This window comes from Phragmites australis, chromosome 13 (assembly GCF_958298935.1).
Source record: "Phragmites australis chromosome 13, lpPhrAust1.1, whole genome shotgun sequence".
NCBI classification, from domain to species: domain Eukaryota; kingdom Viridiplantae; phylum Streptophyta; class Magnoliopsida; order Poales; family Poaceae; genus Phragmites; species Phragmites australis.
In genome coordinates this window covers 21,793,904-21,817,164 of record NC_084933.1, presented here as the reverse complement: position 1 = coordinate 21,817,164, position 23,261 = coordinate 21,793,904, and the positions used below count along the sequence as shown (strand labels likewise).

General features: G+C 47.4%; 2 protein-coding genes across 2 annotated transcripts; one reads left to right on the top strand and one right to left on the bottom strand.

Annotated features, from left to right (window-relative positions):
• Window positions 1-3,245: 3,245 nt before the first annotated feature.
• On the bottom strand, window positions 3,246-4,668 carry LOC133889690 (protein CANDIDATE G-PROTEIN COUPLED RECEPTOR 7-like). Its single transcript, XM_062330149.1, has 2 exons — window positions 3,838-4,668; window positions 3,246-3,746 (listed from the first exon to the last, which is right to left on the bottom strand). Exons 1-2 carry the CDS (start codon window positions 4,663-4,665, stop codon window positions 3,246-3,248), a joined length of 1,329 nt encoding a protein of 442 aa, XP_062186133.1. The 5' UTR covers window positions 4,666-4,668.
• A 5,939-nt stretch (window positions 4,669-10,607) lies between these two features.
• Window positions 10,608-13,232, top strand: LOC133888740 (anthocyanin regulatory C1 protein-like). The gene is made up of 3 exons (XM_062329085.1): window positions 10,608-10,978; window positions 12,043-12,172; window positions 12,318-13,232. The coding sequence occupies exons 1-3, from the start codon at window positions 10,627-10,629 to the stop codon at window positions 12,829-12,831; spliced, it is 996 nt and encodes a 331-aa protein (XP_062185069.1). The 5' UTR covers window positions 10,608-10,626; the 3' UTR covers window positions 12,832-13,232.
• Window positions 13,233-23,261: the final 10,029 nt, after the last annotated feature.

The window sequence follows — 23,261 nt, the reverse complement described above, 5'->3', positions numbered from 1 at the left end:
GAAAGAAGAGGTCTTGAACGAACCTCGATATCGGGTGTTTATGAAACTATTACAATACTCCAAGCGAGAATTTGACAAACTTGCTACTGACTGTACTTAATCTATATAATCTGACCAAGCAAATCTGCAATACATAAAGTTTCTATGTATAGAATTGCTGATATTTTCTCTAGTATGTTAGACAAATTTGGTAAGTCAAACTATTGCAATACTCTAAGCGAGAATTTAACAAATTTTCTTAGTTTGTATGTCCAACAGAGATTACAGCCATGGACCGGAGTCCTCGACCTTGTCTACTCCATCCTCTCCCTACGTTGCTAGCCCCAGTTGCCATTCCGCTAGCAAACACACGAAACTTGGAACCAAATTAAGTCATTGCGTTTCAATGAATCAATGCCTCGGAGGGGTCGTGGACCTCGGGCTCAACAACGGCTATGGAAGCGGGCTTCGCGACCTTGGCGGCGCCGAACCATATCTGCAGCTTACTTTCGCCGGCGCCGCTCCTCAGTTTGTCGCCGTTGCCGCAGCGCGGCTCCTGACTCGGTCCAGTAAGTGGAGGAAAATCAGGACGTGAATCGATTTGCTTCTTTCGTTGCTAAGTAATCCTAGATTATTTTTTCTTCGAAACATATAGTCCTAGATTTCTTGGATGGAGATTCTATTCTTCTCAATCAAATCTGAGCCTATCTCTCTCAAGTGTGGTTTTGGTGTGCAGCATGCCGCGGTGCTTTACAAATCCAAACCATGTTCGCAGAGTGTAGGCGCGGAGCACGGAGAGCAGATCCTCAGCCATTCGAGTGCATGGGCACGGCTCATCGGCGCAGGGAGGTGAGACTGGGAGAGCGGACGAGACTCGCCTGACGTAATTGCCCTCTCTGACGTGTGGTGTCACTCTCACTATGAACACGTTCCTGGGAGAGCTCCAGCAGGGTGGGACTTGCGCCGCAGACGACATGGAGAAGAAGAAACAGTATGAGAGGCTGACACCCGCTTCCCACTACCTTTTTTAATTTAGTTGCTGGGCTGTACCAACTTGTTTGCTTAGGTGGGCACCATGTCAGCAAAATTAAGATGAACAGGTGGACGCCATGTAGGCTAAAACCAGGTTGGGTTTTATCCAAGGGGTAAATCAAACAGTTTCAAAAGTTAAGGTGTTTCATGTCTGGTTTTACAATTTGAGAATGAATACCGGATTATGACGAGAGTTCAAAGGTGTAAAATGGATTTTATCCAAAATAAAATTAAATTAGATGTTGGGTGTTGGGGGAACGACTCTCCATCTCCCCCATGGCTTACGGAGTCAATAGGAGAATAGGCATGAGCCGTTGGCAGAACCTTCGTTTATGTGGAGCCTTTGAGACTTCTACCTTCGGTCGAAGTCGAAGATGGCCGTCCAACAGTAAAATATCAAGTGATGAAAAAAGGTGGAGGCACCAAGCACACCAAAGGGGCCCGAAGCCAACAGCGGAGGACGGGGGCTTCGGCTCGGAGCCTACGTTCGATAGTGGGGCCCATAGACTCGTCGCGTTGAAGATGCTTTGTAGCAATCTGGCTTAGCTGGATTGCGTATTTACATTGTAGCTATAGAATATTGGGTAGGTAAAGGGGTATTTGGATAAAAATAGATATGATTTGTTGGGATATATGCTATAAATACCCCAAACTTTAGATTTAATAAGAGATGAACAAAGGAGGTGCCTAACACCCAATACAATTCCTACTTGCATATTGTCTAATCCCCTTTGAGTCTTCAGGGTCGTACCTTCAGTCTGATCCCCCATAGGGATGATAATTGAACTTATGGGTTCAGGTATCCACAAAGTTCTGCACCCGAAGGTCCAGGTTCGGGTTTAATTTTCTGCTCACGAGTCCATCAGATCGAGTACCCGAACTGAGTTGAGTTGGACTCGAATTTCTATTTTCACTCACGGGTGCCCATCGAGTCGCCTGAAACACCCAATCGGCTAAGACCAGATGACACACAATCTACTCCTAGTTACTTGCCTCCACCCCTAATGGCCCGACCCCATTTTTTTGCCCTAACTCGGTGACTCCCATTCAACCTTGCTCGTTAGTGCCACCCGCCCCTTCGGTGCCATCGCCACGCGCCCACACCGCCGTCTCGCCCGCGAGTCGTAGCTTGGCCTCACCGTGTCGTTGGTCGCCCAATATTTGCACGTTGTCGACCACCTCTATTCTGTGCCACCTCCTTCCGGCCTTGGCCATCAGTGACTCTATGGCTCCGTGTCGCCCTCTCCGATCTCGGTGCCTCACCCGTTAGCACCGCTCGCCCCTCCGGGCTCCGGCCTTGCTCGTTAGCGCTACCCGCCCTTACTCTGGGGTAAGACCTGACGGGTCCCCGTCGAGTTCGGGTGCAGGAGCACGTTTCAACCCAATTAGGCGTTCGGTGCTGGTCATATTTTCAATTTTGGATTTCGTAGCGGGCGGATTTAACTAAACCCACACCCAACCCGTTGCCACCCCTAATCCCCCATGCTCCCCGATCACTTGTTTGGCTCTGCATCCACAACATCGGGTGTGGCTGAGGTCTCTCATCAACATAACCTACGGTTACTATCCTTACCAGGTAATCAGTTTTTGTGTGTGTACCGGTTGATATGCATGAATCAAATTTTGGTTAAATTTGGATGAAACTTGATATTTCATCAACATTCAAAACATTTCAGTAAATCACATCCAGATTTGATCAAATGTTTGCCAAAAATTTCAATCACGCTCAAACCCAATTGAGCGAAAACCAGGCCGGTAAAGTTTTGAAACTGATAGCTTTAACATTGTTTGGAATTAGTTATCAGGTTGCCTGGTCCACCCAATCATGGCAGCTTAGGTGTACAAGAATCAGAGAGAAGCGACTACAATTTTGGGAAGAATCATTCACAATTTACAGTATTTGGATCTTGATTCAGCTTTCACCTTTGCTTCATATTGTTTTTTCTAAGGACAAAGACTACAACAAAAAACATTGCCTTTGAAAAAAAAGTATATAGTACCTAAACAAAAGAAAGCTAAGTAGCTCAAATCCCACAAATACAGATACAGGTTGAGCGAAAAAAACGCAGTGAAAATTTCAAAAATATCTTAGTTCTTGGTATCACAATTCTAAGCCTTACTTTTGTAACTTTAGGTTATTGAGATATATGAAAAAATTGGTGACCGAAGAAATAGCAAAATCATATCAAGTTCATAGAGTACAAGTACAAAACTTGGAGAGACACGTACATGTCTCAGATCTCAAAAGTGCTCTCCAGCTCAAGCTGCCCACCAGCGGCGTCTTCTTCGTCGTCACCGACATACAAGTACGGGTTCTTCTCCACGGGCTGGAAGTTATAGAACACGAACACATAGAAGGCAAGGCTCGCCATCTCAACGGCGACGTTGACGACCCACCGGTACTTGTAGCTGAGCACTGCCGCGAAGGCCGACACGGCGATCCGGGTGAAGTAGAGGTAGCAGACCACCACCAGGTAGAACTGCTTGAAGAGGGTGAGCTTCTGGAGGTTCCGCGCCGCCTTGCCGTCGGTCTTGGACGCCTCCCGCAGGTTGCGGATGGACCAGATGATGGGGAAGAACACCGCGCAGCAGCAGATGACGTCGACGAGCAGGAAGATCTGGTTCCACGCCAGCCAGTCCCTCCCCGCCGGGCCAGTCTCCCCGATCACCGCCGACGCGATGTTCTCGATCACTTGCAGGGGTATGATGATCATGAGCACGTTCTTCTCGCGATCCTGCACGCACAAATGCGAAATGCACGAGTATTACATACGTGTCAGGTACTCAGGTTTGATCGTTGATCGTTGCATATAGCCATGTACGCACCTGGAGAAATGGTTTCAAGAAGGACCAGCCGGTGCCGATGAGCACGATGACGGTGAAGAGCAGGATGCCCTTGAAGAAGCCGAACACGTAGAACGCGACGTCCCACCCGTGCGGCGTGCCGGTGCGCTCCACGTACCACGAGTCCTCAGCGGCGCACGCGAGCTTGAGCGCCTTGAACAGAAGCAGCGCGCCCATCACGGCGTGGATGCGCTCGGCCGTCTTGCGCTGATTGACGCACACGTACACCCACGCGCCCAGGAACACGAAGTGCACCGCGGACGTGGCCGCGAAGATCCCCGGCAGCGGCAACAGGCCGACGGGCAGGTACTCCTTGGCGCCGGAGCGGCGCACGTTGTACATCTCGGTGCGCACGTCCATGGTGACCTCGACGCCCTCCTGGCAGCTGCTAAACAGCACCGTGTACTGGTCGGCGGCGTCTATGGTCACGGATCCCTTCCCCGTGCCGTCGGGCGCGATCTCCTTAAGCCGGAAGAGAGGCAGCACGTACTTGCTCGTGAGCGGGCAGAAGGCGCCACCGGAGGCCTCGGCGTACTCGGACTCGTTGTTGATATTGAAGAAGAGGGAGTTGGAGATGAGGATGAAGCCCATGAGAGACGGGTCCGCGGCCTGGAGCTGGGACCCCTCGGGGACTCTCCATGTGACGCCGGTAACGGAGACGGTGGCGTGGCCGCCGGGCTTGAAGCCGAACTCCTCGAACAGGATGACGGAGCGCGGGTCCGTGGCAATGGGCGTCGTCTTGATCTCGGCGCGAGCAACGGGCAGGAAGAGGAGGACGGTGACGAGGGCGAGGAACACGGAGGCGGCCATGGATCGATCGAATTGGTCACGCAAATTCGGTTCGTGCCACGCCATTCGCCCGTGGCCGTGGGTGAGGAATGCCAGTGTGCCTGCTCTTGACATAGATAGAACGGTGGCATGCGCCGTGCACGAAACCACGAACGGAGAGGGAGGGTTCGGTCGATGAGCGTGGCGTGTTTTAGGGGTGGCCATGGGAGCTGGGAGGAAAGCTCATGCATGAATCAAACACCCAGGAGCCAGAAGGCCAGAACTGACAGCTTTTTTCCGCTCTCTTTGCCCCTGTATTATGAACATGATCAGATTGTCATGAACAAGCGTACCATCGATGATGCCTTCAGGAATTTCTGGCGATGTGTTTACTTAGTGGGCCTGTTACATGGGCTGAGCTCACTTTTTTAAGATGGGCCAATATTTTGGTCTAATGCTCGTTGTGTTTGGGCTGTAGAGGTGCATATTATCATGCGGACACATGTGCTACGCTTGGTACGTACAAGTACAGCATTTCCTCGGTACCAGAAAGGCAATATGTTGAAGGCTTGGCGCACACTTGTTCTTTGTGAACAGTGAAAGATCTGCATGCAAGCATGTTTAAAAGTTATATCTCTCTGGACATCAAGATTCCGGCTACCCTTTACGCTAAAAGCTCAAAAGGACAGCGAGGTACTCGTGGAGAAGGATCAGGCCGCTCCGTACAAGATGGAACAGATACCATTAGATTGTTTTCTATTTTCACGTCGCCTAGCTAGCCGGATGGCCCCAAGAACTTGGTGCTTCTTAGCATTAGAATGTCAACCCAACGGAAGTGTACCCATGGCCTAGATTCCTTTGCACACAGCTCGATGACACTATATATAAATTCTGAACCGATGTTACCAATTGATTTTTTTTTCCAAAGAAAGAGGGTCTAGTTGATTATATTTCAATAGTTTGTGAAAATCTATCAACAGTTTATATATGAACCAGCTACTCAACAATTTCTGAAAAACTGGCAACAATTATATTGTTTTCAAGACATATCATGCATAACAATTAATAAGCCGATGGAAGCACGTAGGGTAGACAAAGGCCCATTTGGTTTTCTAATTAAGGGTATCAACTTAGTTTAGAAGCAAAGAAAGTTGTTCAAAGTACTTAAACAAGCGTAAAACCAAGGATATGGAGATGAGGAAACGAGTATATACGTATACTCCAGAACGTATGACCAAACTTATTACTCCTACCTAGTGCAATTTACTTTGCTTTGAGCTGTAATGCAGCTGACAGAGACCTTTTAGTGCCTCCCTTTAGAATTTCTCTCACACACGATTTGCCGGATGTGACTGTTCTGTTGCTAGCTAGTGCAACTAACCAGCTTTGTGTCGGGACCGTATCTTGCTTTCTACTTTTAGCTTCAGATCGAGTCCTGTGATGACAGCCGATGATCTTGCTTGGAGTATAAACATACCCTCCAAATACGCTGGGCTTTTGTTTTTTTTTAATAAATTAACAAGCTTTGCGAGGCTTCTGGATCGCAAAATAAAGGAGCGGAAAGAGACTTCCGGACCAATACATCATCTTATATACTGTATCATAGATGGATGGATGGATGGTTCATTTCACCGCACACACATTAGGATACCCTTCGCCGCAGCCACATCGCGCAATGGAATCACTAATCAAACTAGCCCGAATAAGATGCTGCCTACGTGCCCGAGACCAAATGACATGCAAACAGACAGGGAGCTCTAAAGCTGAGCAACACACAAAGCGGAGGAGGCAACGACCCGGCCGTAACATATACTGCAAGCCTAGCTAAATCATTATAGTAGCAATGATATGGGATTATATATAACCGGGTCGGTCGATCTGGCCTTGTCGTTGTGGTCCGGGCCGAGATTTACGCGCGCGGTGGCGATTAAACAAAGCGCTGGTCCTGGCGGGGGCGGGCGACACCTGTCGCCGGCGTGAAGCGCCGAAGTCACCGCACCCAAGCGCAGAGACGGTGATGCGAGCATAAAATAATCTCGCCCCGCCGTACGTGCTAGCTTGCCGGATATGGCTCAACCGAAGCCACATCAAGGTTTTGGGCCCATTCAATATAAAAGACTAGCTGAAGAACTCTCCATCAAGGTTTTGGGCCCATTCAATATAAAAGACTAGCCGAAGAACTCTCCATCTTTTTGTCTTGCTTCTCTATCTGATGTGAAACTAAACTCAACTATCTCCCGTATCACATATCGAGTTTTTTTTATTTTTTATTAAAAATTTAAATAAATAGATTTCTCGTGAAAAAATTACAAAATTAAACGTCTGAGAGGGTGGCTAGGCCTGCTAACCGCCCCCTCAGAGGGCGGCAAGGGTGATAACCGGCCTCTCAGGGGGCGGGTAGGGCCTGGGAGGGCAATTAGCAGCCTAGCCACCCTCTGAGGGGGGCGGTAATGGCATTTTTTTTACCGAAAATTGTAAAATTTTGTGTTTTCATCAAAATTTAAAATAGGAAATTTACAAAATTTGGAATTAACAGGATTGAAGAGGAGTGAAAACGGTATCAACCTAGCGTATGGCACAAGCGTCCTCGCAAACAGGTGGCTTTAGCCGCTGGTGAATATAACCCATCCAAACAGCCAAAGCAGATAAGCCTCCAAATGCCTGGAGATCGAGTTTGCGTTGGTCTGGAGGTGCATGTACGCCGGCTGCAAATATGACAGGTGTCAATAATGATCATAACTAGATACTCGAATAGGAAATAGGAGGTTGTATTGTACCGAACCTGAAACTGTTGGATCCACTTATTCGTTGGCTCTCGTGCATCGGACAAGAACTCAGGTACGTAGGGAGGTGTGTCGGCCTTCCGCTCAACCGGGCCAAAGCGCTGATGCATGACGTTGATCCAGTCAGCATCCATATCGATGACCCCAACCGCAGCTCCCGCGCAAGGTATGCCTAAGAGGTAGCCTCCGTCCTGTAAGGTCGGGGTCATCTCGCCGCACGGGAGGTGGAACGTATGTGTCTTTGGCCTCCATCGATCAACCAGTGCTGCTATCAGCGACCGGTAAAAATAGAAATGACGCGTTGCTGCCTCAGGGTTCTCCGTCGATCGCACCTCAACCAAACAGCAAAGCGGTAGGAGTCCCGCCGCTGCCAACCTGAAAGTATCGAAGTACATTAATGATATGGTAATACATCATCGATATGGCAATTTTGTATGAAAGTATCTGTGCTTCCACCGATCGTCGATCGTAAGCAGCTCTCCAGGGTCTCGTGGTCGGAACACTCCTAACTCTGTCTGGTGCTCGGTAGACAAAAAGTTACGGTGCCTCTTGTCCACTGCAGGGTCCAGAAGCTCGGGGGTCGCAGGGTCCACCATATATGCATTTGAAAGACATGTACATTAATGCATTGCTAGATGTAGACAGAAACAATATACATTGAATGCAAATTAACTATACAACTATATGCAACATGAACATATTGCAACATGTACTTACAAATGAAGGTTAAAATGCTAGAAATCGAAGTACAATTAAGGCAGCAAGCTATGCTAAATACAATCACACTACAACGCGTCATAATACTCACCTAGACAACATGTGTATTTTTTGGACAATACTTGTACGTGTGACCTGTTTTATTGCACTGACTGCATCGCTTGACCCTAGGACCCGCCTCGGATTCACCCATATCGTTGCGAATCCAGCGAGTTTGTCGGCGACCAGGTGCGTTCTTCATCTTTTCCAAATCAGGCACATGGATTCGTGAAGGCCCTGGATTACTTGTAAAAGTGTCAACAATGCCGTAACCATACAGCTCATGATTCCTGGTGTTCAGTATTTGATCCTTCATGAAGTACTTTGAAACATATTGCTTGGGAAGCATATTGTGCTCCGCACACGCAGCTATGACGTGTGTACAAGGTTTGTGGAGTAATTGTGGCTTCTGGCAACTACAAATGCATGTCCCACTCCTTAGCACACACTCTTGAACATGCCGCTCACGTCTTCCACCCCTCCGACCCTTATCCCAACACAAGACACTGAACCTGTACTCCGCAGTCCCCTCTTGATTTGCGCAATGCATGTGGACCTTCTTTGTTGCCTTCTCCATATACTCACATAGCATACATCCGTACAACATACGATTGTCCTCCATTACATTTTTAGCAGCTGCATACCGATCAATAAAATACATACAAGTCCCATGCAAAATGCCTTCTACAATTCCAACAAGTGGGAGAGACATCATTCCTCACATGACCCAGTTATAAACCTCAGCAAGATTTGTTATCATTACTCCATACCTTGCCCCACCACTGTCGTACAGCAAAGTCCATTTTTCATTTGGCTCATTACGTATCCACTGTGAAAAACTCCTAATAGCTGACCCTGACCTCCTTACTATCTGCGGAGTATCTATTGGGAAAGGTCCAAGAGCTATCGGTTCATCACCAGTTGGTGCAGTTTCTGCTATCTATTTTAGAGTTAGTTCATCCAGTCTTACCCATAGGGCATTGAATTTTCGTTGTTGGTTTTGACTGCACAACTTTTTGAAAAGCTTCATCAACTCTTTGTTTTTTAACTGTTTGTAGAAGTTCGCACCTATATAGCGCATGCACCATCTGCTCTTCAGGTCGGGCCACTGTGCTACTACACCCCGTCGAACACTACTATGTTGCATATCCACCAAAACCTACAACAACCCTGCATATCTATCATGAATCAGACACACATCTGGTCGGTCAAGAACAATAGCATGTTTCACCCGCTCAAAGAACCAATACCAGCTGTCCCCGTTCTCACTCTCCACGAAAGCAGACCCCAGTGGTAGGACTTGGTTGTTACCGTCGACCCCAATTGCAGACAATATCTATCCTTTGTACTTCCCAGCCAGGAATGTTCCATCCAGGCATATGATGGGTCGACAATACCGAAATGCTTTGATGGTTGCAGCGAATGCAAAGAAAGCACGCTGCAATACTCATTTCCCACTGTACTCCGCATTAGTCGAGGGGTAATGCTTGATAGCATAGTTTATTATGTACTCTGCATCAGTCGAGGGGTACACCGAGTGCACGAATCTTTAAAAAACAACTCATCCCATCAAGAACAACTTAAAAACCAACTCATCCTGTTGTGGGTGTAATTTTTTTAGCTATAAATACGATCATCAATTTTTCTAGACATATCTCTTAAACTATAGTTGCCTGCAATTTGTGTCTATTACGGTCGACCACCGCTAGCGAGCTTCCATCACGATTTTGAGTTTGGGAGGGGGAAGGGGTTTGGGATATGATGTGCTCTCTAGATTTAGAGGGATGCCCAACCTAGTAGTCCAATCCACAACGGTGGTGGCAGATGCCTGAGGTAGCAGCCCAGCCCATAATGGTGGTAGCGGATGTCTCTGATCGTGGGAGGTGGAGAACCAATGGCTAGGTTATGCCTAGGTAAGGAGTTACAGCAACAACCTGACATAGCCAGGTTAGCGCAGCAAAGAGCGACAAACGCAAATCAAGATATTAAGATGCCGTTGGAGATGGAGGATGAGGGGTAGGGCGGGGGAGCGAACTATGCCGACACAAGTAAGAAGAGACACAGTGCTGCAGGCTGAAGGTTGAAGAAAGAAGGAGGGTTGTTGGATTCAGATTGGATAGTTGAGTGTGTCGACGGTCGGAAGTGGTAAATTCAGGTAACTGAACAATAGCATCTCCCATTTCCTTATCGTCAATTTTATTTACGTAGTTCATTCGTTATGAGAGTATCTGAATGCCAGAGCGATTAGTGAATTCTCCGAAGCACGTCCACCTGACAAGAGCCCCAAGGCCAAGGGCGCCTTCGGTAAGAAAGACGCGGTAACTCAGCGAGCTTTTAAAAGATTGGGCAGGAAAAAATAACGTGGACATTTCCGGAAATCTGCACGGTAGTGGAGCATGGAATTCCCCTGACAAGGACGTGGCCTTTGGCGAGCGACAGACAGAATAGAGGTCGCCTGTGCCCGATGCCCCGATCTATACGCGGCACCGGCTCACTCGTTACTCATTGCGGGACAGGCAGCATAAGAGGAAAGAAAGGTAGGTTTGCTCACCCCCTCCCGGCCGTAGATATCTACGAGTTAGCTGCTGCAAGCAGTACAAATATCTCCAAGAAACCAGCAAAAAACAGCAGCCGTTTGAGGCAGAATTCCCAAAGCTTTCTGTTTGCTGCGGCAATGGAGGGGCAGCTCGGTAGGGGAAGGCAGGAGGCGGACGGGTGGAGAAAGGGCCCGTGGACCAGCCAGGAGGACACGCTGCTCGTCGAGCATGTCAGGCAGCACGGCGAAGGGAGGTGGAACTCCGTCTCCATGCTTTCAGGTACTGTTGGTTTGAAAAGTAATTACGGACAGGGCACCACGTACTAATTAGCTTCCTTTTTTTTTGTTTTTCCTTGTGCTCTCCTTGATCTTCTTTTTTTTTTTTTTTACTTCACGTACACCAAAACAGCTGCACAACTTGCAAGTTGCAAATGATTGAGCTGCAAGTTGCGCGGCCGTCAACCAGGCAGTTGTTCTTTACGGTACGGCGTTCTTTTAGGCTTGTGATTAGCAAGGATCTTCAAGCGGCAACTTGTGAGAGCCAACTAGGCCCTGTGATTCTGCCATGCACGATATTCTTGCGTGTCTCTAACATGGTGTTTTCTTTCTTTCCTTTCTGGCCTTGGGCTTCTTATTTTGATGTCCTGCTAAAGGAATTCTTTTCTTCACTGATCTCCTGTTGTTCTTCTAAAAGATCTAGCTGCTATAGTGTTGCTGCGAACGCTGAGCTTGCATGCAAGCTGGTAACACAGCCTCTGTACTGGAAGATGCGACCATGCTGATCATAATCGATTCATTATATAAAGTTCTATCCAGTTTCATGAACGAACCAATTGGATGTAGACATGTGTGTGGTGTGACACTGGACACTGGTGGATATACAGAGTAAAAAATGGAAAATATCGAGCGTCGGATTAAGATCTCGTGTCATGGGTGGACTAGATCATCCCATTCTTGTGGGTACACGTTGCAGAGTTACTGAAGCGAGCCTGGACGTGAAAGTGAGCGTAAAAGTGTAATCATACTACCATAGTCGCTAAAGGAGTATGTCTAGTGAATACATGAGCTCGTTGTCTTTTTCAAGGAAAAAATGTTGCAGATCATTATATATTTATATTCCATCAAAATCTTAAGTTATCTTTGAGTTAGTTGGTTAGCTCTGAAAACCATTTATTGAGGAAAGCTCGTGAAAATTAACCATCGCTTGCTTTCCACATAAAGTTAGTAGTTAAATTAAACTATTACAGTATGTGCTACACATGTGCTTCATATATGTATGCTCATGGGTCAGGGTGGCTGACTTGTCTGAGATCCATTCTCCTTTTGGCCTTTTGTTTGCTTCAGGGCTGAAGAGGAGCGGCAAGAGCTGCAGGCAGCGGTGGGTAAACTACCTGAGACCTGATCTAAGGCGAGGCACGATCACACCCCAAGAGGAGAGCATCATAGTCCAGCTCCATGCTTTGTGGGGAAATAGGTATAGTAATTAGCACATGATCAGGCGTGATGATTTTACTGTGCTTTACTAAACATGAAATAAACCTGGTTTCGACTTTTGATTGCTGTACTAATCAAAATTCGGCGACATGTATTCGTGTGTGTGTGTGTGTATATATATGCAGGTGGTCGACGATCGCGCGCAGCCTCCCGGGCAGGACGGACAACGAGATCAAGAACTACTGGAGGACGCGCTTCAAGAAGGGCAGGACGTCCAAGAACATCGAGCGAGCGAGGGCGCGCTTCCTCAAGCAGCGCCGGGAGATGCAGAGCCAGCAGCAGCAGCTCGGCCAGGGAAGGGACGAGAACCAGCACGGCGCCGCGCGCACCGGCACGGTCGACGGCGACGATGGTGGCAGCGCGGTCGATGACGCGTGCGCGGCGACGACGGTAGCCGAAGCCGGCCACCACGAGGCCCTGATCATGCAGAACGCCATGGACCTCATGTGCCCCATGTCCTGCGCCCTCCTCCTCCACGGCGCCGGGCAGGGCGGCGGCGGGGGCAGCTGCTGCGGCTCCACCAGCGAGGAGTACGGGTCGAGCGAGGAGGACGGCGCCACGTGGGGAAGCCTGTGGAACCTCGAGGACGTGGTCGACGACGTCGTCTTCGACGGCGGAGCGTGCGGCACGCTGTGGTAGCTAGATTCGCTACCCTGCCGCCGCTGGGTGATTAACTAGCTAGCTGCTGCATGCGGCATGCCTTTTACTAGCTAGAGGGGAGAGATAGATAGCTTAGAGCTGATCCTGGAGTAGTCGTGGTGCTGGTGGTAAAGATGGAACAACAACTGCTGCACGTTCACTCGGCAGAAGCGCAGCCTCAGCTGATGACACGTTAAAGCTCCGACCGGGGCACTTTCTTTATGGGGGAACAGAAGAAGTTCTCCGCTAGCAAAGCCCTCTGATCCGTACCTGAAAACAAAGGGGATGTGAGGGTGACAATTACTCCATTCGATATTGATTATTTCCAACCATGCATGCACCAAGTGTAAAGTGTATCGATATCAGGTATATGAACCAGTACCGCAGTACGTCTGCATGAATCCTGTGTCTTGGCAGTATTTTTTTTTCGGGCGATGACAGGAGTTCTACCTAAATTAATTAAGAGAAGTGGAATAAAAGTGTTTAGTTATAGTTAGCAAACGATCTCAATAACTTTGAGACCTCTAATACAGGGGCACAAAAGCAGTAAAATGAATACCTCACACCTCTAAAAACATCATGTGCGATCTAATGTTGATGCCATCTATAATGAGTTGGACCACCTTATTTTCTTGTTTGGACAAACTCCAAAAAATACATCGATTTTGTTATTTCTAAATGTTCCACATTATATTAAAGCCTCATTGAGGTCTCTTCGGCATGATGTTAGCGTAGCTTGCAGCGATGTCTCGTACCACAAGTCTCGTAACATTAGGAAATTGATAGATATAATGTGCAGTGATAAATAGAGGCAGAGTATGGAGAGCACTTGCGACCGAACTTGGATGGTGAAGGGGCACTCAAGGCACAGGTGAGCCACTGTCTCAGACCGGGTTTGGCATAAGACGCATTGAGATTGGTGTGGCCACCCTCTGAAGATAAGGTTACCTACCATAAGAATTTTATTTTGAATCAGTGTTCATGCAAAGAATTTGCACTTAATTATTTTCTACTTTGGCCTTCGAAATAATATTCGATGTGTCAAGAATATCCGAGGAGAGATTAAAGTGTCGAAGTTATGATCACAAGTCTATAAACTCAGCAATATGAGTGGATGTTGTTATTTTTCTACATACTATTTAATACGTCTGCCATTAGCTAGGTCTTAGCACAATAATGAGCTCTGCCATTTGTGACATCCTGAGTTTTAGCATACTAATTAATTGTAAATTTCACTCCAAATTAAAACTATTTGATTAATTAAGCCAGCTAAAATCAAGAAAAAATAAATATTCAAATGTATTGGTTTATGGTTTTTATGATTCTTTATGTAGATATTGGAAATTGAATGTCTCTCAATTTCAAATCTATTCTTACATTCTATTCAGCTCAAATCCAATTTGAATTCATATCTTTTTTATTTGAATCACCTTCCAAATCTCAGAGCTTTACTCCAATTTCGTAAATTCAAATAACCCCATCGAATTTATGCCAAGTCCAAAGTTAAAACTAAATTCAAATACATCCGTTTGAATTTAAGCTCAAACCTTTTTTTTTGTTTTTTTTCTTCTTACTGAGCCCAATCTCTCCCCCTCTCTCCTTTCACCGGCCCAACCAACCGGTTAACCTCGGTCGACCCGACTTCTTCCCCCTCTCCTACGCCTGGGTCGCAAGCGCACCGCCAACCTAGCCTCCCTCGCGCGCCCTGACCAGCCTACCACTCGGCCGCGCACATGCAAGCTCGATCGTCCACGCGTCGTCCATCCCGCGGTCACCCGCCCATGCCCTCTCCTTCCTCCTCCATCACATCGCCGCGCTACATCGTCCACCACCACGATAGCTGCTTTTCCCTTGGGAAATATCGTCGCCCTCCTGCATTGAATGCCCAGCCACTTCCCCCCCCCCCCTCTCTCTCTCTCTCTCTCTCTCTCTCTCTCCCCCCCCCCCAACCCGAGCACCGGAGGCCCACGACTTCTGCGACCCGCGCGTGCTGGACGACGCAGAGCTTCCATGCTACCTGAAAAAATTACCGTCACCATTGTCCTGTTCCTCATGGATAGCGTGATGCACTCACTGCCTTGCTGCTCACTCCTCTCCCTTTATAAATAGGGTAGCCCCAACTTCTATCTTTCCTCCGTTTCCCCATTTCATCGCCTTCGCACCATTTCTCTCCGCCGTAGCTCTGCCATTGCCGATTCACCCTTGAATGTTGCCAAGGAGCCCTAGGAGGTCATCGCCGTCATTGTGCCACTCTTCGTCGACCAGAAGCCCACTAGGAGGCCGTCCGAGCCAAAGACCAAGTAGTATTGCCACTGCCTCTTCGATGCATTGCCAGTCGCCGCCCTGCTCATTGCTGTTCTTGCACTCGGTGTGCTTTCCTGTCCCCTAGCGCCCCCTCCTAGGTAGCATATAGTCGCCCCTATGTTCTCTCTCTTCGCGTAGCCGCGTGTATGTGTGGTTTTTGCTCTACCGCCATGCAATGGCTCGCCGCCGGTGTGCATATACCTCTGTGTGTGGTCTTGCCATTGTGTCGTGTAGTCCACGAAGCCTTAGGCCCCTTTTTCTTGCAGGGAGATCACACATAGACTAAGCGGGGTGCTGCCTAATTTTCTTGCGCCGCCACTATCTTTTCTGGCCGTCGTTTGGTGTCGCTCCAGAAATGGACCACTGTCGATATGCCCCTAACCGAGTTCCCCGTAGTGCCTAGGTCACTGGCATGAGCTTCCCATTGTGGAACTCCGATGGGAACACGTCTCCGACGAGCTTACCAATGCGGCTCCGTTGCAATTGCTCACCGTCGGCCATTGTCCCCCATCGTCGCCTCGCTCCGCGTTCGCATGCCCACGCGTGTGTGTGGCCGGGCCATCGCTCACATGCCACACAGCCCGGTTGAGAAGGTCGTGGCTCAGTCCGGTAGCAGCCAGCCTTCTAGGCCGACTTAGCCACCCAAAGACAGCATCCCAGTGGGTATGCCCAGCTCCACAGCTCGCTAACCAGTCAGCCTGACCCGAGCGGGCCAAGTACTATACATCGGTACTATGCAGCACAATCCGAGCCCAATTTGGCCCAACTGAGTACTATCCATGTGGGTCCCACTGAGTTACTATTCATGTGGGCCCAGGCTACTGTTCAGTGGGCCCCACTCATGGGCCCACTCATGAATAGTATTATTTCATATTTTTCTGGTTTTAATTTAGATTAAATCACTGGAAGCCATAACTTCTCCGTTTTGGCTCCGATTTTGACAATTCTTTCGCCGAAGTTCATCTAAATTTGAGATCTACCAATCCATCATACTGTGATATCCATTAGGGATCATTTGGTTTTCTATTTTGTGTTAGTTGATTCTTCTCTAGTGTAGTTCGTTGATGATTGTAGTCGCAATTGCAGAACCGCCAGAATTCTGCAAGTGCTGCGTGGGAAGCATCAAAAGCAAGGAGGATCCTGACTACAACCAAGACCTTGAAGAAAACTTTAGATCCATACTCACTCTTGCTATCATTTAGATGAGAAAGCTGATGCCGACTTCACCGGAGGTGCATGGAGGATGAAGAGTAGTCATAGAAGTCGTGTTCACACCCTAGTTGCTTGTGGCTATGTGTCGTTGCTTGCTGCTGTGTTTTGTTGGCTGTTTGGCCGGGTTTGTAATATATTGTATGGTTTGTAAATCTTTTGTACTCCGAACCTTAATTTATATATATATAATTGACTATGATACTACAATTGTTGTACTATGTGTATCAGCTACTTAATCCAGGGACTGATACATGATGCATAGGAAATCCTGAGTTTGGGGTCTTATAGGAGTGGTATCAGAGCCATGTTTGGTTGTAGGACGTGCCCCTAGGATAGACATGTTTGTTGTAGCTTAGTCTCTAAAAACCATATTGTCAAAAACTTCTTCTGCACTTATCTTCTGTCTTTTTGTTGTTGAAACCTCTTTTATGTTAGTTCTAAGTTGTCCCCTTTTCCCCGACAGATGGAAGACGAGGACCGGAACACAGTACGTTGTCTGCAAGTGAAGGGCTTTCCCAAGTGGCTGTGGGAAGTTTGTTGTCGCCTGGGGTACAACCGGCGTTCAAAGTACACCAGGCATGAGTATGATGAGAATGGCTCATAGAAGTGTCAGGTTCTTCTGCATATCTTCGACTGCTCGAGGCACCCCAGCTAGCGACCATGGCACGTCAACACCACCGGAGTTCAGTACCCTAACATGTACCAGTTGGCGGCCTACGAGGAACTTCAGCACCTATGCGGGATGCATGTCAGAGAGGTGGCACATACTCCCATGAGGTACTTTCCAGCTGCAGCTGGCCAGTGAGCCGCTTGGTGTGCACGCTTAACTGCCATAGAGGATGCAGGATAGGATGAAGAGGAGTACGACACCACCGTAGCAGTCACATCACAGTACCTCCACGCCATAGAGCGCATGCATGATAAGAGCTACCAGCTATTTCTGGAGAGCCACTAAAGGGTAGAGGAGTCTGAGACTTAGGAGAGAGCTCTCAGTGTGATACTAGATCAGACCAAAATCCAGGCTGCGGCTACTGAAGACACCGCCATAAGGAACAACCGTGGATAGCAGAGAGCAGTACAGGCGCATCTCAGGGATCTCAACAGACAGAATGCCATGGATAGCTCTCAAGTTAGGAGGACTACGAGGAAGAGTACCTTCACGCTACTCACGAGTCAGAACCACCACATCATCCTAGCGGGCGTTCCTCTCCTACTGTCGCATATTGCAGCAGCCATAGCAGATGACAGGATTGGCCCCTCACTAGTTTCGGTAGCCAGAGAAGGTTTAGTGCCTACCGAGACGATCGAGGATGGAGATATGGTGATACCCACCGATGACTCGGAGGAGGAGGTCCTTATAGAGCGTGAGCTCGTTAGTGACCACAACGACGACAACGACATCGAAAAGGTTTATGACCCCACTTCTACCCTGACACCAGCAGGGACCCTCTCACCGGTTGAGTCAACTACTGACAAAGCTACTGACAGGTCTGCAGACGACATTTGAGGATGATGCGTAGTGGTGAGTCAGTAGTAGGACTAGATCCTTTAGTAGCTTTTGTTGTAAATGACCATGTAGTTAGATGCTCTGTGAGCATGCTTTTGTCGTATGTTTATCCTATGTTTGTTTAATATATGTTGTTGGTGCTTGTGTATGATGTTAATTCTTGTTGGCTCTTGATTGCATGATTGGAAAGTATTGTCCTTGCTTCTATCTTGATTGCCCTCATCTTATAGCTGTATATCAGCTCTTGCTTCCTCTCTTATCTACAGAGAACAGATGAAATCATCTAGGCAGTCGTCTCACCTTCAGAAACAATGCCATAGGGCTCTCGTCATTGTAGCCCCTGAGGGTGGATCTAAAACTGGAAGTGCGATAGGATCCAGAAGGAGAGCCGCTATGGGCCAAGGTAAAGGCAGAGGTAGGGTTGCTAACTCCCAAGTTAGCTGGGAACCAATGGAGCAGGAAGTCCAACAAAGCTGCCACAGTAGTAAAGGGACACCACTGCACCCACCACCGAAAAATGACCTAGTGGCGGTGATAGCCAACCAAACCCGCCTATTAGAGGCCACGGCATAAGCAAGAAATAATAACCGAGGTTATGGACCTTAGAACAAGATGTCAGAGTTCATGAGAATCAAATCTCTAACTTTTAATAGTACCGAAGGCCCTTAGAGGCTGATGACTAGCTTAGGGCCATCACCAGAAAGCTCAAAGTCATCAACTGTGAGGGTCAAGAAATGTTGAATCTAGCAGCCCATCAACTTACTGGATCAGCAACAGAATGGTGGGAGAACTACTGCGAGGCATCAGCAGATGTCGATGCTATCACTTGGGAGGAATTCTGCGAAGAGTTTCGGAAGTACCATGTGCCAGAAGGGACCACATAAATGAAAGCTGACGGATTACGTAGCCTAAAGCAAGGATCAATGACAGTAAACCACTACATCTGGAAGTTCATTCGTCTTTCCCACTATGCCCCAGAAGACGTATCAACAAACAAGAAGAAGCATGATCATTTCAAAAAAGGACTGCAACGCAGCTTGTATGTCTAGCTCATATATGTCATCTACCCTGCCTTCCACACTATGATGAACATGACCATCCTTCTAGAGGAGGCTCGTGCACCCATAGAGGCAGAAATAGTAAGTTCTCTAACCAGAGGTAGCAAGGCAGTAGGTCTCAGGGAACATGTTTCAACCATAGGCAGAGATCATAATATCGCTAGCAGCAAACTATACAATATCAGACTCCAGGATCTACATCTATCAAATGATGAACTCCACAAGCGGGATCCGGAGGGAACCCCTTTGAGATTCGGCAGGAGGGATGATTCTGAGTCTACCTCGTATGTGAATTAAATGAGAGCAAATGAGATGCGGGTGGAGTGGATGATCGGATGCTGGAGGAAATAAATGCTCAGGGGATTTTAGATAGGTTCGGACTGCATGGAGCGTAATACCCTACTCCTGTGTGTGTGCTATAAATGCTCTGGAATGCCTCTCTGAGGATCTCTTGTGTTACAAGGATGTCTGTCTAAGTCTAGAGCTTCGTGTGTCTTGTTCTTCACTGGCTTAGTCGATCTTCAGCGAGCTCTTCTTCACCTTCTGAAGCTCTTCCAGTTCTTCTTCACCTTCTGAAGTTCTTCCAGTTCTTCGACTTGCCCTTCTCCGGGGAGCCTGCCCCTCTTTATTCCCCCGTCAGGGCGACCTAGCGTGCCAAGAAAGGATGGCGCAAGTTCCAAGATGCCATAAATGGAAAGCAACCATCATGGGCTGCAATCTGATGTGACAAGGGGGGTTGAAAATGCGCTCCCGTCCGATCCTGTCGTCATCATCCCGCTTTTCAACGGGTGCAGCGGGGAGGGCCCACCGGGCAGCCACCGAGCAACCCTGCGTGCCCGCCCGGTCAGAGCGAACCTGACACAGCAGAGCGGCAGGCGATATGCCTCGAGCCCTGCGTCGTTATCCCGAGGCGCGCTGGATGACACGCGATGGGACCAGCTGCATTAAATGTCCCCACGCCTCCCTGTCAGGGAATGGCAGGGGCTAACAGCCACGTGGGGGGAGTGGTTGGAAGTGACAGGCCACGCGCCCTCTTAAATGCAGCATTAGGCCCCTCACCTATTGACACCTCACCGCTGAGCCCTTATGGGGACCACCAGCGAAGGACTTCTTAGGTCCTCAGTGAACTGTGAGTGCTCGGAGACTACTGTTCATAGCCCCGAGCACTCTCTCCCGGATATGCCTTTTCTTGGTCCTCGGGGAACTCGGATGCTCGGGGACCACTGTTCATGGCCTCGAGCGTCCTCTCCCGGAACTGTGCCTGCACGGGTTATCGGGGAACTCAGGCGCTCGGGGACCACTGTTCATGGCCCTGAGTGCCCTCTCCTAGAACTTAGTCTTCTCGGATCCTCGGGGAACTCGGGCACTCGAGGACCACTGTTCATGGCCCCGAGCACCCTCTCCTTGAACTTGGACTTCTCGGACCTCGGAGAGATAATCCCTGAGGAAGGGCGTCACGTGGTACTCCGCTGTCTTGGCCTCGGGACTCGGGGACCCCTGGTTCCCATGTCACCGACAACATCCCTCACAGCAGTATCAGCTCCCCGCAATTCCAGTGCAGGGCAGTACTAGCAGAGCAACACCTCAACGCCAACCATTATGCAGAGAATATGCTACATCTGCCATCAACCAGACCACTATATGAAAAACTACCACAATGCCAATAAGAACAATGCTCTAGCTTGTTCAGCCCCTAGAGCCCTAGCAGTAGGAGCCGGACGAGGAGGGAACCAGTCAACTGAAGAGTTACAGAACTATAGACGAGTCTGTGTCAACCACATTGATGCGCAAGAAGCCCAGGAAGCACCGGAATTCATACTCAGTAAGTTCCCCATCAACTCAACCCTTGCAACAGTCTTATTTGATTATGGAGCTTTTCATTCGTTTGTTTTTTCAAGTTTTCTGCACATCATAAGTTGTCAATTGTGGTTATTAAGAATCCTAAGTTGATTCAATCCCCTACGGGAAGTATCTTGTGTCGTCTAGGATGCCCCCAGGTTAAACTCTGTTTAAGTGGGGTACAGTTCTTAGCAAACCTAGTTATTCTGAATTCAAGTATAATAGATGTCATACTAGGAATGGATTGGTTAACTGAGCATGAAGGCAATATAGCTTATGCTGGTAGAAGAGTTACCCTGGTCAATCATAAAGAAATCAAACTAGAGTTTGAACCTAATGGGCCCAAATCTGATCCAATAGTATGCAACTTGACTACTCAGTCAATAAAGGATGTGCTAGTAGTATGTGAATACTTAGATGTATTCTCAGAGGAATTACCTGGTATGCCACCGAACCGTGACATAAAATTTGTTATTGATCTTCTACCCAAAATAGTCCCGATTTCTAAGAGACCTTATAGGATGACAGTCAATGAACTGGAACTATTAAAGGAGCAGATCAGATAATTACAAGCAAGTGAGTTCATCAGGCCTAGTTCTTTATCCTAGAGATCACCAGTTCTGTTTGTAGAGAAGAAATATGGGAGTCAAAGGATGTGTGTTGATTACCATTTCTTGAATGAGATGACCATCAAGAACAAGTACCCACTACCTTAGATTGATGATCTGTTCGGTCAGCTAAGAGGAGTCAAGTACTTCTCTAAGATAGATTTAAGATCAGATTACTACCAATTAAACATTAGGATGAGAGATATCCAAAAGGCTGCCTTTGTAACAAGGTATGGATTGTATGAGTTCACAGTCATGTAATTTGGACTGACAAATGCCCTGGCAATACTTCATGAATCTGATGAATAAGGTGTACATGAAAGAACTGGATAAATTTGTGATGAATAAGGTGTACATGAAAGAACTGGATGAATTTAATGAATAAGGTGTACATGAAAGAATTGGTTTGTCGCTCGGTGTGACACATGTTAAAGGGTCAAGGTAGAGCACCAAAGACCCACATGATTACTACAACTGTTACAGGTCCCAACATGGAAATGGGATAAAATTGGTATGGATTTAATAGTCAGGTTACCCAGAACTCAAAAGGGTAACGACTCCATATAGGTCATAGTAGATCGTCTAACTAAAGTGGCTCACTTCCTACCTGTCAAGATGACCTATGGTGGAGACAAGTTGGCGTGCTTGTATATTGATAATATTATGAGGCTACACAGGGTCCCAAGCAGGATCGTCTCCGATCGAGGACCCCAGTTCACATCAAGGTTCTGGAAGAGTTTGCATACTGCCCTAGGAACTAAATTGGACTTTAGTTTTACTTACCACCCATAGACTGATAGTCAAACTGAAAGAGTAAACTAGATCTTGGAAGATCTTCTGAGAGCTTGTGTATAACTTACGAAAAAGATTAGGAGAAAAGTCTATCATTTGCAGAGTTCTCTTATAACAATAGCTTCCAAGCTAGTTTGAAGATGTCGCCTTTTGAGGCATTATATGGAAGGAAATGTAGAACACCACTAATGTGATCAGAAGTATGAGAGCATATGCTCTTCAGACCTGCATCGATCAAGGACTCAGATGAACAAGTTACAAAGAGTAGGGAGAATATAAAACCAGCTCAGAGTAGACAGAAGGGTTATGCCGATAACCGAATGAGGAGTTTGACCTTTGGAGTTGGAGACTATATCTACCTCAAGGTATCCCCAATGAGAGGCATCCAGAGGTTTCAAGTTCACGAAAAGTTGGCACCTAGATATGTGGGACCATATAAAGTACTGAGAAGGGTTGGAGCAGTGGTTTATAAGCTAGCTCTTCTGAGAGAAATGTCTTATGTACACAATGTGTTCAATGTTTCGCAACTAAAGAAGTGTTTGAGGGTTCTAAAGGAACAAGTTCCCTTGAAAGTCAAGGATCTACAGCAGGACCTTCAGTACGAAGAGAGACCCATCCGGATTTTGGACATGGCAACTTGTCAAAACCAAAGGATAGCAGTCAGGTTCTGCCGAGTACAGTGGAGTAATCACACGGAAGCAGAAGCTACATAGGAACACGAAGAAGATCTCATGAAAGAGTTTCCCCACCTATTCGACGAGCTTTCCGAATCTCGAGGTCGAGATTTTGTTTAAGTGTGGTAAGTTCGTAACATCTAGAGTTTTAGCATACTAATTAATTACAAATTTCACTCCAAATTAAAACTTTTTATGATTAATTAAGCCAACTAAAATAAAAGGAAAAATGCATATTCAAATGTATTAAGTTTCTTAGGTATTCCAAGATGCACTAGAATTATTTCTAAAATACACTAGAGTTATCTTCAAAATAATTCCTGCATTAAATTGGTTCATATGCATTGGTTTATGGTTATTTATGTGGAGATTTGGAATTGAATGTCTCTCAATTTCAAATCTATTCTTAGATTCTATTCAACTCAAATCAAATTTG

Excerpts from the sequence above, each read along its gene's own strand:
- LOC133888740 (XM_062329085.1), top strand. The coding sequence starts at position 10,627 with ATGCCCCGATCTATACGCGGCACCGGCTCACTCGTTACTCATTGCGGG. Across the intron at positions 10,979-12,042 it reads CTCCGTCTCCATGCTTTCAG|GGCTGAAGAGGAGCGGCAAG; the intron begins GTACTGTTGGTT and ends TGTTTGCTTCAG. Across the intron at positions 12,173-12,317 it reads CATGCTTTGTGGGGAAATAG|GTGGTCGACGATCGCGCGCA; the intron begins GTATAGTAATTA and ends ATATATATGCAG.
- LOC133889690 (XM_062330149.1), bottom strand. The coding sequence starts at position 4,665 with ATGGCCGCCTCCGTGTTCCTCGCCCTCGTCACCGTCCTCCTCTTCCTG. Across the intron at positions 3,747-3,837 it reads TCTTGAAACCATTTCTCCAG|GATCGCGAGAAGAACGTGCT; the intron begins GTGCGTACATGG and ends TTGTGCGTGCAG.